The sequence below is a fragment of the Mixophyes fleayi genome, chromosome 3, assembly GCF_038048845.1.
Source record: "Mixophyes fleayi isolate aMixFle1 chromosome 3, aMixFle1.hap1, whole genome shotgun sequence".
In the NCBI taxonomy this organism is placed as follows: Eukaryota; Metazoa; Chordata; class Amphibia; order Anura; family Limnodynastidae; genus Mixophyes; species Mixophyes fleayi.
The window spans coordinates 16,821,456-16,839,734 of record NC_134404.1 but is presented as its reverse complement, the minus strand read 5'-3'; the positions used below and the strand labels follow the sequence as shown (position 1 = coordinate 16,839,734).

The following is an 18,279-nucleotide window of genomic DNA, read 5'->3' as shown; positions in this document are numbered from 1 at the left end:
AGGAACAGGGCAAACCAGCAGCACAGAATATATCAGGAGATGAGTGATGTGTTAGTGAGGACAGGGCTGTATGTGACAGAGGCAGTGACATAATGTGAGGAGGGGAATGGAGACAGCAGGAAGCCACAGACTGAGAGTTATTTAGTGGAAGGAGCAGGGTCCACCGGCAGCACAGAGTATATCAGGAGATGAGTGATGTGTTAGTGAGGACAGGGCTGTATGTGACAGGGGCAGTGACATGATGTGAGGAGGGGAGTGGAGACAGCAGGAAGTCACAGACTGAGAGTTATTTAGTGGAAGGAGCAGGGTCCCCAGCGCACAGAATATATCAGGAGATGCGTGATGTGTTAGTGAGGACAGGGCTTCATGTGACAGAGGCAGTGACATGATGTGAGGAGAGGAGAGGAATTGAGGCAGAAGCCACAGACTGAGAGTTATATAGTGGAAGGAGCAGGGTCATCCAGCAGCACAGAGTATCAGGAGATGAGTGATGTGGAAGTGAGGACAGCGCTGCATGTGACTGGGGCAGTGACATGATGTGAGGAGGGGATTGGAGGCAGCAGGAAGCCACAGACTGAGAGTTATATAGTGGAAGGACCAGGTCCCCAGCAGCACAGAGTATATCAGGAGATGAGTGATGTGTTAGTGAGGACAGGGCTGCATGTGACAGGGGCAGTGACATGATGTGAGGAGGGGAATGGAGGCAGCAGGATGCCACAGACTGAGAGTTATATAGTGGAAGGAGCAGGGTCCCCCAGCAGCACAGAGTATATCAGGAGATGAGTGATGTGTCAGTGAGAACAGGGCTGCATGTGACAGAGGCAGTGACATGATGTGAGGAGGGGAATGGAGGCAGCAGGAAGCCACAGACTGAGAGTTATATAGTGGAGGGAGCAGGGTCCCCAGCAGCACAGAGTATATCAGGAGATGAGTGATGTGTTAGTGAGGACAGGGCTACATGTGACAGGTGCAGTGACATGATGTGAGGAGGGGAATGGAGGCAGCAGGAAGCCACAGACTGAGAATTATATAGTGGAGGGAGCAGGGTCCCCAGCAGCACAGAGTATATCAGGAGATGAGTGATGTGTTAGTGAGGACAGGGCTGCATGTGACAGGGGCAGTGCCATGATGTGAGGAGGGGAATGGAGACAGCAGGAAGCCACAGACTGAGAGTTATATAGTGGAGGGAGCAGGGTCCTCCAGCAGCACAGAGTATATCAGGAGATGAGTGATGTGTTAGTGAGGACAGGGCTACATGTGACAGGTGCAGTGACATGATGTGAGGAGGGGAATGGAGGCAGCAGGAAGCCACAGACTGAGAATTATATAGTGGAGGGAGCAGGGCCCTCAGCAGCACAGAGTATATCAGGAGATGAGTGATGTGTTAGTGAGGACAGGGCTGCATGTGACAGGGGCAGTGACATGATGTGAGGAGGGGAATGGAGACAGCAGGAAGCCACAGACTGAGAGTTATATAGTGGAAGGAGCAGGGTCCCCAGCAGCACAGAGTATATCAGGAGATGAGTGATGTGTTAGTGAGGACAGGGCTGTATGTGACAGGGGCAGTGACATGATGTGAGGAGGGGAATGGAGGCAGCAGGAAGCCACAGACTGAGAGTTATATAGTGGAAGGAGCAGGGTCCTCCAGCAGCACAGAGTATATCAGGAGATGAGTGATGTGTTAGGGAGGACAGGGCTGCATGTGACAGGGGCAGTGACATGATGTGAGGAGGGGAATGGAGGCAGCAGGAAGCCACAGACTGAGAGTTATATAGTGGAAGGAGCAGGGTCCTCCAGCAGCACAGAGTATATCAGGAGATGAGTGATGTGTTAGTGAGGACGGGGCTGCAGGTGACAGGGGCAGTGACATGATGTGAGGATGGGAATGGAGGCAGCAGGAAGCCACAGATTGAGACTTGTGAAGGGGGAACAAAATGAGTAGAAGATATAACGAGTAATACAACGATACAACAGTTGCAACTTATACAAACAGTGTGATCACTGCTAGATATGGTGATGGCGCTCCAGCAGGAATTGTAAACCATAAACCTTATTTTGCAAAACTATCTTGTTGATTTTCAAACTTGATACGTTTCACTTAAAGTGGACCTGTCACCTTCATACAACAAAAGCATCTATTTTGTGTCCTGAACTTGTTTGCACATATTTATACAAATATATGTACAGAAAAGGAAATACCAATAAAAGTTTTTTGTATTATTGAGTCGTATGTTAAAGCAAACAATGCATTTGCTAAAACAGGGTAGATATAAATACACACCCCCATAGTGTCTTTGTATGTGTGTGTTCTACTGGTCTCCTTTAAACAACTTGGTCCTGGATCTCTCTATGGCAGGAAAAATAATCATAAATCCCGTACATTAGTCCCAATTAGACGTGCTAAGCATTTAATTTTCAGGCGTTTTGATGGAAAGCCCTCTGGCTTTTTCCTGTCAGTCTTGGACAAGAACGGGGGCTGGGGCTTTGTACTTATACTTAGTATGTCAGAGAAACTTACCGTGCTAATATCACTGTTTACACCGACATCTCTCTCGTCTCAGTGATCGCTCATTAATGAACGCCGCCGGGCACTGGCGCAATCCAGCCGTATGCTGACACTGTTACCCTCATTTATTGTAATTAGTATACATAACATCAGCCTGTTCATGACTTGTTAATGCAAGATGATATTGCTGGCAGAGCCAGGAATGTTTCTGGGAGCTGTAACTTGTTGCTACATTTCCAGTGAAAGATCTGTTCTTATAATACACTAGTGACATTGTTACATGTAAATATTATCAGTATAAATGGTAACATGTGATGTCAACACTTCTGTGTGTTCGTTAGGAATACTTCTGTATTATAAGGAATAATTAATTCCTTACCATAAGTAATTATGGCTATTAGAAGTCACTTATGATCTGTATAAAACCTAAAGTCTAAGAAGTTCTCTGTACAGCGCTGCGGAATCAGTGGCGCTATATAAATAAATAAATGATGATGATGATGATGATTTACTAAACTTTGGTTCCGACAAACCATTGATTCTCTGCGCTTTGCAGTCAGTTTTTTAAAATGGCACTTTTATTAAAGAGAAGTGAAAATGTTTTTATATGGTCGTTGCAGTTTAAAGTCCGCCCTGGTCCATATTTTTTCGGTATTTGAATTACCACAGATGATGACAGCCCACAAACAGGCCCTCTTAATAAATAGACCCAACGTATCATATTCTGCCTTAAAACAAAATAAAACGCTGTGGAATTCGGGAAAGTCAAGGGTCGTCTTAAAAATTCTGTATACGTCCCATGCGGGATATCTACGCTCAATGAATCCCGGATTACATATAGGCTACGTGTCTGATTTTTTTAAGGCAAGCCAATTATTTCTGGGCAACCTACATATTGGGTCAGACTGCGATATCAGCACCAATATTATTGCTCGTGTGGCTTCTGGGAACAGAGGCTGGCTGGCTTAGCCAGTGGAGCGAGACTCGGCTCAGCAGCCATTTAAATTCATAGGCAAACCGGGGGGGGGGGGTCACTAGTGCCTGGAAACCCCCTCCAAGCCTTGGCCACTGTATAATAGAGGTGGCTGGACCCTGCCCCCGCTTCACACGGCTCTGCTTGAAAAGGGAGAGCTGTGTGCTCCTAACAGTAGTGCACGCAGCATTGCCCATTGTACATTATGGGGATAGGAAGAGTTGGAGAGCAGCCAAGCACTATCTAAAATTATAGCTACGCTCCCATGCATGCTGGTCACGCCCACTGGTGGCATGGTGTGGAAACACGCTTCTACAAATCCTGCTTTTGCCCCTGAAATTGATGCCCACCTGTCCCCTAGCCCAGCCAGCCCTGTCTGGGAGGACTCATTAGCAGCAGCAGGGTAGTAGCTGATTAGTGGCAGGGACAGGGGCGGACCCAGACATTTGCCCTACCCGGGGCGATTTTAGGGGGGGGGGGGGGGGGGGGATTTAGGCCCCGCCCCCTTTCTGTGTTCTAAGGCTGCCGGCGGCTGCACAGTATGTGCAGGTCCGTTCAGCAGTGAAAGTGTGCTGTCCCGCTGCTCTGAATGTGTTTAAAACACAATCAGGGCAGCCGGGCAGCATACTGTCACTGCTGAACGGACCTGCACAGTGTGCAGCTGTCGGAAGCAAGCCCCTGCTAGGGGGGGCGATCGCCCCGATATTCCCCCCCCTGGATCCGCCACTGGGCGGGGAGACCTAGTGAAGTATAGGGAGTAACTGGTATTTCTTCCCTGTACAAAGTAGCTATAGACACAAGTCAGTGGTAGAAGGTTCAGAGTCGATATGATGCTACGAAGAGGAGCCAATCAGAGTCAATTAACACCATAATGAATGAGTTGGATAATCAGCAATTCTAAGGGGTATATTTACTAAGCTGCGGGTTTGAAAAAGTGGAGATGTTGCCTATAGCAACCAATCAGATTCTAGTTAGCATGAATTTAGTACATTCTACAAAACGGCAGCTAGAATCTGATTGGTTGCTATAGGCAACATCACCACTTTTTCAAACCCGCAGCTTAGTAAATATACCCCTAAGTGTGCTTTTTCTTATACACTATGTTTGCTTTTATTTATTGGGTAATGCATGTGAGTCACAAATTCAAAATCAGAATACAGAATACTGGTCATGTAATGTCAGCAACAGAAACAAGTACTCAAGCAGTGGGAGGAACTAGTAGAATATTTGGTGGTAGCTTAAACAGAGGTGATTTGATAGAAAAGTGGCAGAAAACTTTTTATAAATAAGGATTTCTAGAAAAAAGGGACAGACTGTGACATTGTAGGAAGTCTGAAGACTTAATTTTTAGAGAAAGGGTGAATGGAATGGTTGTGGGTTGGGACTCATACAGTAAAATAATTCAAGAACACCTGGGACAAATATATTGCTATTGTAAATACTTAGGTAGAAAATATTGAGAGAGAAAAACTGCACACAAGAAAGGGGGTCCACCAATCCAGCGCATTTCTTGAGAGCATGCCTACAAAGCAGTCAGTCACACTGTGCCTGCTCAGTTAGAGAAGCTCCTACCTCCTAACATGGCAACCTGCTGCTACAGAGGAGTGAGAGCAAACATGATGGACATATTTAGTTTATGTATAAACAGTCCAGTTATTTCATGTATATTGTTCAGATCTATAATATACACTATTTGACATATACATTGTAAATAGAGTTTTTGTTTGCACTGTAATGTAGTTTCAGTAGTTTTGTATGTCCATGTGTCTGCCTAGACCACACTCTTTGAAGGATAAGAAGCAACAATCTTTGCAGTCGGCTCATTTCCAATAATTGTGGAAAATAGTGTTTAGGCTGCGAGTCTGGCAGTAGCGCTGAAGTAAATACTGCATGTAAATGTGTGTTTGTTGTGTGCCACTAAAACCTGATTGAGGTGCTGAAATGCAAAGTAAAGCCAGGACTTCACTGTTGCCAATGTGTGTGTGTATGTTACAGGGTCTGCCTAAAACATAATCACTTAATAACCTCCATCATGAAACAGTCATCTCTGCGATCAAATAGGACAGAAATCAATCGAACGCTTTCATTGACTTTCTCGGACTGATGCAATGGAATTTTGATGATGCCAAGTGGCAAAGGATAAGTTTTAACGGGGCTGATAGGGCATGGAAAGAGCTCAAGGTAGAAGTGGATGCCTGAACGTGGCACTGAGTGGCACGTCGCTGGGTATGGAAACCATGGCAGTCGGACAGGTTGGCTTTCAAGCCGAGGGTAGACCGAAGTTCATCTCTGCTCTCCACTCTTGTGTTTTGTATTCTAATGATTTTACTGCAGGGAACCCGCTTAATTTAAAGCACATGAAGGCTGGGGGAGGACATTGCCAATGTGTGTTAAAGAATGCGAAATAAACACGAGGCAGGAGAATTCCATTGCTGTCATTGACATATATATTAAAGAATGAGAGAGTATAATTAATTGTATCTCTGTTTAAGCAGGTGTCAAGGGCAGTCACAGAGGGGAGATGTATCACCCAGGGGAGATACATATATGTATATATCGGTCATCATTTCCTGCTCGGATACAGTATGTAAGAAATGGATGGGGTCCGTGTTCCTCAGTCTTCATTCCCTACATTTATTCAATTATACAGCAAACTGTAAATTATTTTTTAGACAGAAACGGGTTATGCTGATCTAATAATCTGAAGCCGCCGCAGCCTTGCGGTTCCTCTATTGCAGAACACCTTCTAATTTTTGTACTAATAACGTGCAGATTACTAATCCCGGCAGAACATTGCCCTGTTTTCATGTACCTTTTATTAAGCAGATATTTATATATTTTACAGAACATTTGATCCCTATGAGGTTTCAATGTACCGTTCACATGGGTACTGCAGAACAAAGTATAGACACAACTTGTACTAGAACGACACCCCTGTGATTGTTATAGGGATCAGCGACAGTAGTTGAACAGCTCAGGCAGAGCGACATTGGGGGCTAACCATTCATGTGCTGACACCCTTTGGGAAAATCCATTATACAGGGTTACACTGAACAGATTCTCAGCTTTTCAATGGAGCTCTCCTTAGTTTGAGCTTGTAACACTTATCTTAATCCTATGAATCTGGTAACTGCTAATACATTAGCCTTATTAAACATAATAAACACACATTCTACATTGCTACACTTTTTATTATACTGTTGTTCCTAGCAAATTGATAGTCATAATATCGGATAAGTCCCCACTTGGTGTTAGCGTTGGGATTACTGGTAGGAGGACATAGCCAGGGGTGCAGGTGATCAGGTACAAAGTACCAGGGCCCAAGCTTGCCCAGGGGCCCTGGCCTGCCTTTGTTGTAGGAGTAGCCACCAACGTGGTATGGCCATGCCCTTTTCTGCAACTATGGAAGGGGCCCCAAGAAGTTGCTGTATAGGGGCCTCAAATCCTCATGGGGGCCCTGGACATAGTCGCTTCGTCATTGAATGCCGCATTTCGTATACTTATATGTCATGAACAGTCCACATTCACAGCAGCCAAAAGCAGAAATGTTTTCCAGGAAATGTCTTTGGAATTGTCCACATCTTTAGGAACCTCGGCAGGTATGGTGCTACTGTCCTATGAGCTATGCCCCACGGCTTACCTCCTGCGGCCAAAACAATTGCACCGCCCTTTCCTCTTCTGCCACATACTAAGTTATTTCTATGTGAATAGGAAACCCAGGGAAATGCTGTGTACTATGATACCATGTACTGGACCTGCCAATAGTTCAGTGGCTCTAAACCTGTTAGTTATGGCCATGCTAATGGGCACAGGTTTCATCCTCCGCTAAATATACCCCTTGCACCCCAGTAGCTGTGCTGAGAGTTGTAGTGTTATTAGTTTACTGTACTGTACTGTTATACCATGTACTGTCTTGTTGTTTGCCCTCTGTACGGCGCTACAGGCCTCATGTTGCGCCCTATGAATAAAATATAATAATATAATAATAATAATACTTCATATTGAAACGTTTGTGCTGATTTTAACCTGCACATGGCTGTCCTCCTTAATGTCCACCCCAGCTGTAAGCTGTGTTATCCTTGTAGGGCCTGATTCATTAAGGAACGTAAGGCAAGAAAGGAGTAAGTTTTCTCCTGGACAAACCCTGTTACAATACAAGGGGGGCACATTAGTTTATTATTTTGCACAGCTGTTTTTTCATGTAGCACACGAATACTTGACAGCTTTATTTTTACTCAGAAATTTAAAGTTGATCTAGAACATGCCCTACCCCAACTATAAATCTGACACCACATTTTAAACTTACCTCCCCCTCTAACGCAACATGGCTCTGCCTAGTGTGCAAAGTTACTGCTTTTATTGCTTTACTTTCCTTAATGAACTAGGCCTATAGTATTTAACATTATAATTTACCCATATACCTCACTAGCATGGGTCTGATTCATTAAGAAAAGGAAAGCAATAAAATGAGTAACTTTGCACCTTGGCAAAACCATGTTACAATGCAAGGGGTGCAAATTAGTTTATTATTTTGCACATAAGGATAACACTGGCTGTTTTTTGTCATGTAGCACACAAATACTTGATAGCTTTATTTTTACACTGACATTTAAAGTTGATCTAGGACATGTCCTACCCCAACTATAAATCTGTCCTCACCTTTTAAATTTACCCCCCCCCCCCCTCCAATGCAACATGGTTTTGCCAAAATGAAAACTTACTCATTTTTTTTGCTTTCCTTCCCTTAATGAATGCAGGGTCTTCTGTGCACCAACGTACAATGCTTCCAAAAAATGACACAATTACGTGTGTATCTCACCCTAGAAAAAAAAACAGCTCTAGTGCCCCGTGGGTGTTTGGGTAACAAATATTTCAACTACAGTAGTCAGCATTTTTTTTTCTGTGGTCCCAGCAAACCCTGGCAGACATGAACTGCAAGCGCCAGCATGCCCTGGCATCCAGATATATTCTAAAATTACGAATTATGGGGTATAATAAGTAAAGTTAGTTAATAAATAAGAATACATTTTCATTATTAACATATATACATGAAGAAAAAATAAAGGAGTGATGAGGGGGGGGGGATTTTTCATAGGAAGATAAATTGAAAAGAATCAATATTTAGCAATATACCAGATTGAAATGATTTCAAAATGTGTTATCAGTTTTAAAATAATTCAACCAAGGAAGCCACATGTCATTAAACTTTTTATAGGAAATATTAAGAAAACATGTGACGGGATCCACTTTTTAGACATGCCAGACTCTGTTAATCATACTTGCCAACTCTCCTGGAATGTCCGGGAGAATACCGAAATTCGGGTAGCAGGAAAGTATCCCGCAAACAGCAACTTGCTGTCAAAATGACGCGATTTGCGGTAAATCGCATCATTTTGGTCCCGCCCCCACGACAACAACGGCATTTTGTCGCGGGGGCGGGGCCAAAATACCTTCATTCACCACCTGCCCCTCCCGCCCTCTAACCACGCCCCCCTGCCAGGGCCATCTTTTTCATTGGGCACGATGGGCAGCTGCCCGGGGGCCCCACGGGCAAGGGGGCCCCTTAATGAGAATAAATAATCCTGCAAAAGAAAAAAACCTGCAAAAAAAACCTACAAGGGTCACTGAGCAAGTACATCTATCTATCTCTATCTCTATCTCTATATATCTATATCTGTATACATCTATATATCTATATCTAGGGGCCCCGGTGCACTGCTTTTATTGGGGGCCCATAATGTTGTTAAGATGGCCCTGCCCCCTGCCCGGGGCCTCCCGGAATGAAGTTTTAAAAGGTTGGCAAGTATGCTGTTAATATTAGCAGTGAGAAAGGGAGGGTCAGGAGATTTCCATAGAGCAGCTATCTGAGATATAACTGCACTACAAATATGACAAATCACTTTACTACAGTAACTGTTAATTCCTGGAATAAGGAGTGGGAAAAGGGGAAAAAAAATTCCAGGAAAAAACATCAATAGTTGAAACAACTTTAATTATTATTTTAACTTCAGTCCAAAATGTGATTAATTTAGAAAAAGTCCACCAAGTGTGAGTAAAATTAATTAGCTGACAACTATTTATCCAACATCCATCCCATGTTTTTTGGGGACAAAGACGTGAATCCTAGGAGAAGATGCGATTTATAATATAATTTATAATAATATTCCCTGATTTAGTACAAAGGGAGGTTTTAGGGAGTTTTTAAGTATTAAAACTAGGGATGTTCACTGACCCCCATGTTTTAATTTTGAGTTTGGATCTGCAATAACTTTGTGTTTTAGTGTTGGCAAACCCACCCTCACGTGTTTTAGTTTTGGTTTTGGATCTTTTTTCCTACATTATTGTTATTAACCTCAATAATATTATTTTCCAGTCATTTACAGTCAGTTTTTGTCAAGTGACAAGAACACTGCTACTCCACCTATTTCTGTATGAGCAATGGCACTGGATCTCCTGGTTAGGGAGGTATTTACGAAATCCAAAACCTGTGAGATCCGACGACGCAGCAATGATGTTTTGTCTCAATTCAGATCCGAGGAAGTGGGAAGTGGGAAAGTTCCAAGCCGGCTTGGCTCGGTTATCAGATTGGCAATGTTCGGGGGATTCGGTTTTCGGAAAACCGAAACTGAGCATCTCCAATCAAAATCCATTCTTCCTTGAAAAAACGTAATCCCCATATCCTGTTCCCATGAGGGTGTTTGTCCATTGTAGGTATAAAAACTTTATAAACAGATTAAATAAGACCCCTAGGAGTTGAGTGAAATAAACTAAGAGAGTCCAAAGTTGATTATTCAGACTAATTGAATTATTTAAGTCTCATATTTGTAAATACTGATAAACATTGAAAAAGTAAGTTTCGACTGAAGGTCAGAAAACTATGGTAAGGAGACTAATATGGGGACATCATGGAGGAAACTAATTCCGTTATGTAGCCAAGAGGACAAAAAAATAGGAGGAAAAACTGGATTATTCCAAAGAGGGCAGCCAGAAAGTGATGGTGGGAATAATTTAAATGAGGATGTAACTGCACTTAAATCCTTAGTAGGGATGGATTTTATTATTGGGGTCTATTGGGACTTCATAATATATAATATGTGATACAAAATAATATTTTTTAAAGTCTGGGATGCCCAACCACCATCTGTAGTATGTCAAAGTAGAGTTTTCATTTTTACACAAAGTCGTTTCCCCCTCCAGATAGATTTCGAAGTTATTTTCTCTAAAGTAGAAAAATTAGCATAAGGAACTCTGAGGGGAAGGGTCTGAAATAAAAATAGCAATTTTGCAAGGACATTCATTTTAACAGTAACCACTCTATGTAGCCACGAAATAAAAAGTGGTTGCCCTCTCATAAAATCTTTTCTGATTCTACATAAAAGAGGAGTGGAATTGAGAAGATAGCCATTTAAAATTGAATTTTGATTTTACATGGGAGCAACATTAAAGTCTAGAACCTCTGTTCTACCTAGGGAGAACAAAATTAAACTGTAGGACCTCTGTTTTAACTAAGGAGAGCAAGATTAAACTCTAGAACCTCTGATGTACATAGGAAGAGCATGATTAAAGTTTAGAACTTCTGTTCAACCTAGGTAGAGCAAGATTAAACTCTAGAACCTCTGGTCTACCTAGGCAGAGCAAGATTAAAGTTTTGTACCTATCTTTTAATGGGATTTAGTCGGAAAGTGAATCTGTATATCTTCAAGGAGAAAAAAAAGGTATTTTTTGATTAGTTAGTGTGAGAAGAGTATCATCAGCATAGAGTTTTTTTAGAATCCATACACGTGAAATATTTGTATTTCTTCTTATTTTAGCTGCCAAAGGTTCCACGGCAACGGCAAACGTGAAGGGTCCTAGCGGACAACCATGCCTGGTGCCGTTTATTATTTGGAATAGGGTAAATTGAAAACCGTTAAAAGAGAGAAAAGCAGAGGGTTTTTCACATATATCGATAAATTTCCTTGAAAGAAGTTACCTTAAATTTGCATATGAGTCAAACACCTTTTGTGGATCTATTAAGGAAGGAGTCTTAGGGGTAGTTTTACTAACCCTCTTAAAAGGAAAAGTGGAGGTTTTGTTCATAGCAAGCAATCAGATTCTAGCTGTCATTTATCTAGTACATTCTAGGAAATGATAGGTAGGATTTAAATGGTTTGCAAATGAGTACCCGGACTAAACACACCTGGTCCAAGTGTATTACATAGAAAATCACATTACACAACCTGTAATGTTGGTAATTAATTTTAAATCCACTTTAAGTGATGATAAGGGATAGTAGTCTTCCCATAAAGTGGGATCTTTGCCCTCTTTATGATTCACCACAATTTTGGATCGAAAAGTAGTAGTGTCTAAGCTTGCACCTTGCAAGAGGAAATCAAATTTTTTTTTTTTAAGTAGGAGCCAGAATGTTCTTAAAAATTGTATAGTAGGTGACGGTAAATCCATCATGACACATGAAAAAACAGTCAGTATTTAACTTATGTGCAAAACAGAATACTAATTTGCACCCCTTGCATTGTAACATGGTTTTGTCCAGGAGACAAATAAGAAGTTTCTCAAGTTAAGATCCTTAATGAATTAGGGCCTTTGTCTTGGTGAAGGATTGGAAGCTAATAAACAGAGTCTTGTTTTCACAGGTTTCGGGCGTATATGGATGGACGACGTTGCTTGCAAAGGAACGGAGGAGTCTATTCTACAGTGTTTGTTCTCTGGATGGGGCAAGACTAACTGCGGACATGCTGAGGATGCCGGAGTTACCTGTATCAAACAGTGAGCAAGGGGAGCAAAGGACTCTGGGACATTGTTTACGAGACATTAAATCCAAGCGGATGTAGAGCATAAAGACTGCAGGATCTTACTATGTGCCTTGGCCAAAGCATCACTGAGGGAATTTTATATACGACTGTCGGTTAAGACTTTGCTTCTTTATCGTCCTCACACTCACGAGGAAGGAAACTTCAATGTGCAATCCAGCTTTTACTTCCATTTATTGCAGGTGTTTAACTATGAAGCCAAAGAAGATAAAACATTAAGGTGTAGATTTATCAAACTTTCTAAATGGGAAAAGTAGAGGCCTTGGCAAAAGCAACCAATCAGATTCTAGCTATCACTTATCTAATACATTATGGAACACAATAGCTAGAATCTCATTGGCTGATATGGAAACACCTCCACTTTTGGTGTTTCGAAAGTTTGGTAAATTTACTCCTTAAAGTCTTTTTATATAATGACAAATATGCATTGACAACAAAGTTTTCAGAACAGGAATATTTTTACGACTGCACGTTTGTCTATCTAATAAAACTCTTTTATTTTGTACTGTGTTTTTTTTCTTTAAAATTGTATGTATTTGACATCGGTGAGCCCTGCAGAGTAGCAGATACTTTGTAATCTGATGAAGGAAAAACAAGATGGTTTCACAGCCAATGATGAGCAGGGATGTTGGGAGGTGATTCTACTACTTCTGTGGTCCGACTTCAGACACCACTGAGCCATATAGGCTCAAATCACCTGTGAGGGTTGGTTATGTGCTATAAATGTCTTGGAAAAGTACAATAAATTTTTATTTTTATTCCATCCTTTGTAATTCTACATTTTATAAGCAGCCACAAAGCCCCACGTAAAGGACAGAATGTTTCAGTAGACCTGTCCATGCTAATAACCTGAACTTAACAAGCAAACAGATTTTCCTCAAAAAAATAAATAATGTATAATCCCCTCATTGACCCTTCCAGCTTATAATACTTTATTCACTAGCGTTGCGTCCGTATATTTGGATGACATTTTTGTTATTTCCGTTTGCACTAATGCAGGAAAGAAGATTTTTAAAGGGATAAACAACAGATGCAGGAGTGTTTGTAGTTCATTATATTGTATATGTCAAATTCAACTTTCACATGTATTAATAACACTGTCAGGGCACTATTCTCTCTTGTGACATTATAGTGTGTACGAATAGGGTAATGCGACTACTGACAATGTCATGTCTCTCTATGCTATTATACATGTGCATGGCTGACTCATGTCTCATCATCATCACCATTTATTTATATAGCGCCACTAATTCCGCAGCGCTGTACAGAGAACTCATTCACATCAGTCCCTGCCACATTGAGGCTTACAATTTTCTAACACACACACACACACACATAGAGACTAGGGTCAATTTGTTAGCAGCCAATTAACCTACCAGTTTGTCTTTGGAGTGTGGGAGGAAACCGGAGCACCCGGAGGAAACCCACGCAAACACAGGGAGAACATACAAACTCCTCACAGATAAGGCCATGGTCGGGAATTGAACTCATGACCCCAGTGCTGTAAGGCAGAAGTGCTAACCACTTAGCCACCGTGCCCATGCAGAAAAACTGCTGTTTTTTGAGTTGGACACATAAGTACACTTATTTTGAGAACCTTTATGCGTATGTTCAGAGCCGAAAATGCGACTAAATGAGACTCTTAGGATATCATTCCTGGTTTAGCAGGTTACTGTGGAGCATTTTTACCCCCCAAATTAATTGGCTTTTTACCCGTACTCATTTAAGTTGTGTTCAGCCTTTTCCTGATGTCACACAGTGAGCGCAGTCACACAGTCTATGTAGCAGGTTAGTGTGTGATTGGATGGTGATGTCACACAGTGAGCGCAGTCACACAGTCTATGTAGCAGGTTAGTGTGTGATTGGATGGTGATGTCACAGCGCAGTCACACAGTCTATGTAGCAGGTTAGTGTGTGATTGGATGGTGATGTCACAGTGCAGTCACACAGTCTATGTAGCTGGTTAGTGTGTGATTGGATGGTGATGTCACACAGTGAGCGCAGTCACACAGTCTATGTAGCAGGTTAGTGTGTGATTGGATGGTGATGTCACACAGTGAGCGCAGTCACACAGTCTATGTAGCAGGTTAGTGTGTGATTGGTTGATGATGTCACACAGTGAGCGCAGTCACACAGTCTATGTAGCAGGTTAGTGTGTGATTGGATGGTGATGTCACAGCGCAGTCACACAGTCTATGTAGCTGGTTAGTGTGTGATTGGATGGTGATGTCACAGCGCAGTCACACAGTCTATGTAGCAGGTTAGTGTGTGATTGGGTGGTGATGTCACACAGTGAGCGCAGTCACACAGTCTATGTAGCAGGTTAGTGTGTGATTGGATGGTGATGTCACACAGTGAGCGCAGTCACAAGGTCTATGTAGCAGGTTAGTGTGTGATTGGATGGTGATGTCACAGTGAGCGCAGTCACACAGTCTATGTAGCAGGTTATTGTGTGATTGGATGGTGATGTCACACAGTGAGCGCAGTCACAAGGTCTATGTAGCAGGTTAGTGTGTGATTGGATGGTGATGTCACACGGTGAGCGCAGTCACACAGTCTATGTAGCAGGTTAGTGTGTGATTGGATGGTGATGTCACACAGTGACCGCAGTCACACAGTCTATGTAGCAGGTTAGTGTGTGATTGGATGGTGATGTCACACAGTGAGCACAGTCACCCAGTCTATGTAGCAGGTTAGTGTGTGATTGGATGGTGATGTCACAGCGCAGTCACACAGTCTATGTAGCAGGTTAGTGTGTGATTGGATGGTGATGTCACACAGTGGGCGCAGTCACACAGTCTATGTAGCTGGTTAGTGTGTGATTGGATGTTGATGTCACACAGTGAGCGCAGTCACACAGTCTATGTAGCAGGTTAGTGTGTGATTGGATGGTGATGTCACACAGTGAGTGCAGTCACACAGTCTATGTAGCAGGTTAGTGTGTGATTGGATGGTGATGTCACAGCGCAGTCACACAGTCTATGTAGCAGGTTAGTGTGTGATTGGATGGTGATGTCACACAGTGAGCGCAGTCACACAGTCTATGTAGCAGGTTAGTGTGTGATTGGATGGTGATGTCACACAGTGAGCGCAGTCACACAGTCTATGTAGCAGGTTAGTGTGTGATTGGTTGATGATGTCACACAGTGAGCGCAGTCACACAGTCTATGTAGCAGGTTAGTGTGTGATTGGATGGTGATGTCACAGCGCAGTCACACAGTCTATGTAGCTGGTTAGTGTGTGATTGGATGGTGATGTCACACAGTGAGCGCAGTCACCCAGTCTATGTAGCAGGTTAGTGTGTGATTGGATGGTGATGTCACAGCGCAGTCACACAGTCTATGTAGCAGGTTAGTGTGTGATTGGATGGTGATGTCACACAGTGAGCGCAGTCACACAGTCTATGTAGCAGGTTAGTGTGTGATTGGATGGTGATGTCACACAGTGAGCGCAGTCACCCAGTCTATGTAGCAGGTTAGTGTGTAATTGGATGGTGATGTCACACAGTGAGCGCAGTCACACAGTCTATGTAGCAGGTTAGTGTGTGATTGGATGGTGATGTCACACAGTGAGCGCAGTCACAAGGTCTATGTAGCAGGTTAGTGTGCGATTGGATGGTGATGTCACACAGTGACCGCAGTCACACAGTCTATGTAGCAGGTTAGTGTGTGATTGGACGGTGATGTCACACAGTGAGCGCAGTCACACAGTCTATGTAGCAGGTTAGTGTGTGATTGGATGGTGATGTCACACAGTGAGCGCAGTCACACAGTCTATGTAGCAGGGTAATGTGTGATTGGATGGTGATGTCACACAGTGAGCGCAGTCACACAGTCTATGTAGCAGGTTAGTGTGTGATTGGATGGTGATGTCACACAGTGAGCGCAGTCACAAGGTCTATGTAGCAGGTTAGTGTGCGATTGGATGGTGATGTCACACAGTGAGCGCAGTCACACAGTCTATGTAGCAGGTTAGTGTGTGATTGGATGGTGATGTCACACAGTGAGCGCAGTCACACAGTCTATGTAGCAGGTTAGTGTGCGATTGGATGGCAATGTAGCCGTCCGGAAACTTAATAGGAGTCCATTGTAACAGGGAAGACAGGCCATAAGAGGATTACATAATAAAGAATGGTCAACAGTAGCCGGGTTCGGTACACAGTAAGGCAATAAGGCTGTTAGCCGTGGCGGCCGTGGGCACCACCGCAACTCTCCGCCTCTGACCCATGGCGTCCCGGCTGTCGCTATGATGACCGGGACGTCACTTCCACTCCCGACGTCCCGGTTGCCTAGGCAACAACCGGGACGCCTGCATTACCTGCCACAGCGCCTGCTGTGGGATACTCGGGCGCGTGCATACAGGGCTGGCTCATCTTAGCCAATAGTGGCTAATCTAGGGGAACTCTTCCTGTGTTACTGGCTGTATGCCAGTAATTTATTATACAGCCACTTGGGTTGATTTGCACTGGCTGTGTACCTTACTCTCATTGGCCACTGGTGATCTAATCAATTAAGCTACTCCTGAGGATTGTTGTAGGGCTCTGTTCTCATTGGCTGTTTGTTCTATTTAAGGCAGTGAGGACTGAGCCTCACTGCCGCTTATAGCATCCTGTCCCAGTACTGCTGCCTGCTACTTTGTTTCTGTGTTTCGTGTTTAACCTGAGATTGATTACCCGTGTATGACCCTTGCCTGTTCCTGAACCTGTGCTTCTGACCCTGATCTATTGCCTGACCCTGGATTCTGAACCTGTGCCTGTGACCTTGACCTTTCTGCCTATACCTGACATAGCCTCTGGTGCTCTTCCCAGTCCGCTGACATCTGATCTGTGCGCTACCGTGTAAACATAAACTCATATTACTCTGAGCATAAGACCTGGGAGCATCTGAGTACCTGTGAGCATAACCAGTCTCTACAGGAAAGGCGGCTGCTAAAGGCGAAGACCTCTTCAAACTGTTCTATGAGTTTATGCTGCACTGGTGGCCATAACAAAGGCAAAGGGTTCAGACAGAGGCGTAGTGGAATACATTCCGGTGTCGGTACTTGAGTATTAGTTAACTGGAGGCAGAATGCAGCAAAAGGAGCAGGAACAAGCACTAGATTGTTAGCAGGAGCACAATAATCTGACAAGGACGACAGGAACAGACCAGGCTTTTATAGGAAGTCAGGGGGAGGAGACAGAACATGCTGGAACATTGGGAGGTCAGTGAAACTGAACTGACACACAGAATAAAGGCAAGGAACTATGCAGCAGCCAGAATAGCTCAGTCAGCAGAGCTGCAGTCCTGGGTTTGAATTCCGACAGCACTCCTCCTTCTTCCAGAACGACATCTGATGTTTCAGGAGCAGCCTTTTTAGGATGACTAAACTGAAACTGTCTGGCTAATCTAGAATCATGAACAATTTCTGCAGGCTCCCAAGAATTTTCTTTCAGACCATATCAACACCCCCCTTCCCATTTCACCAAATATTGTCATCTATTTCTGTGGATTCTAGAGTCCAGGATCTTTTCAACAACAAATTATTCTTCTCTTTCCACAATGACTGGAGGTGTTCGGGCCAAGATCCGACCAGGAAAGGGGTTATCATGAAACAGTTTAAGCACTGAAACATGGAATACCTGATGTATTTCATAGAGGCTGGAAGTTCTAAGCAGTAATCAAGCTGGTTAATTTGGGATAGGATCTTAAACAGTGCAATTCTTGGACTGTTGTTTGAGGTTTTTGGTGTATAGCCCGACTTTGTTTCCAATCTCAATATTCGGTACAGCTCTATAGTGTCTGTCTGCAGCTTGTTTGTAATGTTCTTGAGCTTCTCTCAAAGTGTCAATTTGCCTTTTTTGAGCTTCTTGTACAATTGTGATTCTATCAGTCACAGGGGCGTATTCAATTGTTAAAAAGTCCTGTGGCGGTAAAACTACTACAGGTAATACGGTAAAATCTCAGGGAGCCGCGAGCTGAAATCCAGCGAGTAAATTACCATATTACCTGTTT

The 18,279-nt window shown here is 43.3% G+C and overlaps 1 protein-coding gene and 1 long non-coding RNA gene across 2 annotated transcripts in view; one reads left to right on the top strand and one right to left on the bottom strand.

Annotated features, from left to right (window-relative positions):
* The window catches only part of SCARA5 (scavenger receptor class A member 5), a 343,414-nt gene extending 330,620 nt beyond the window's left edge, over positions 1-12,794 (top strand). Inside the window, exon 9 of the mRNA XM_075201143.1 lies at positions 12,113-12,794. Coding sequence (XP_075057244.1) covers positions 12,113-12,249 — 137 coding nt within the window. The 3' untranslated portion in view covers positions 12,250-12,794. The remainder of the gene's footprint in view (positions 1-12,112) is intronic.
* LOC142143356 (uncharacterized) overlaps positions 1-18,279 on the bottom strand; it is a 115,027-nt gene that overhangs the window by 27,473 nt on the left and 69,275 nt on the right. The window lies entirely within an intron of this gene.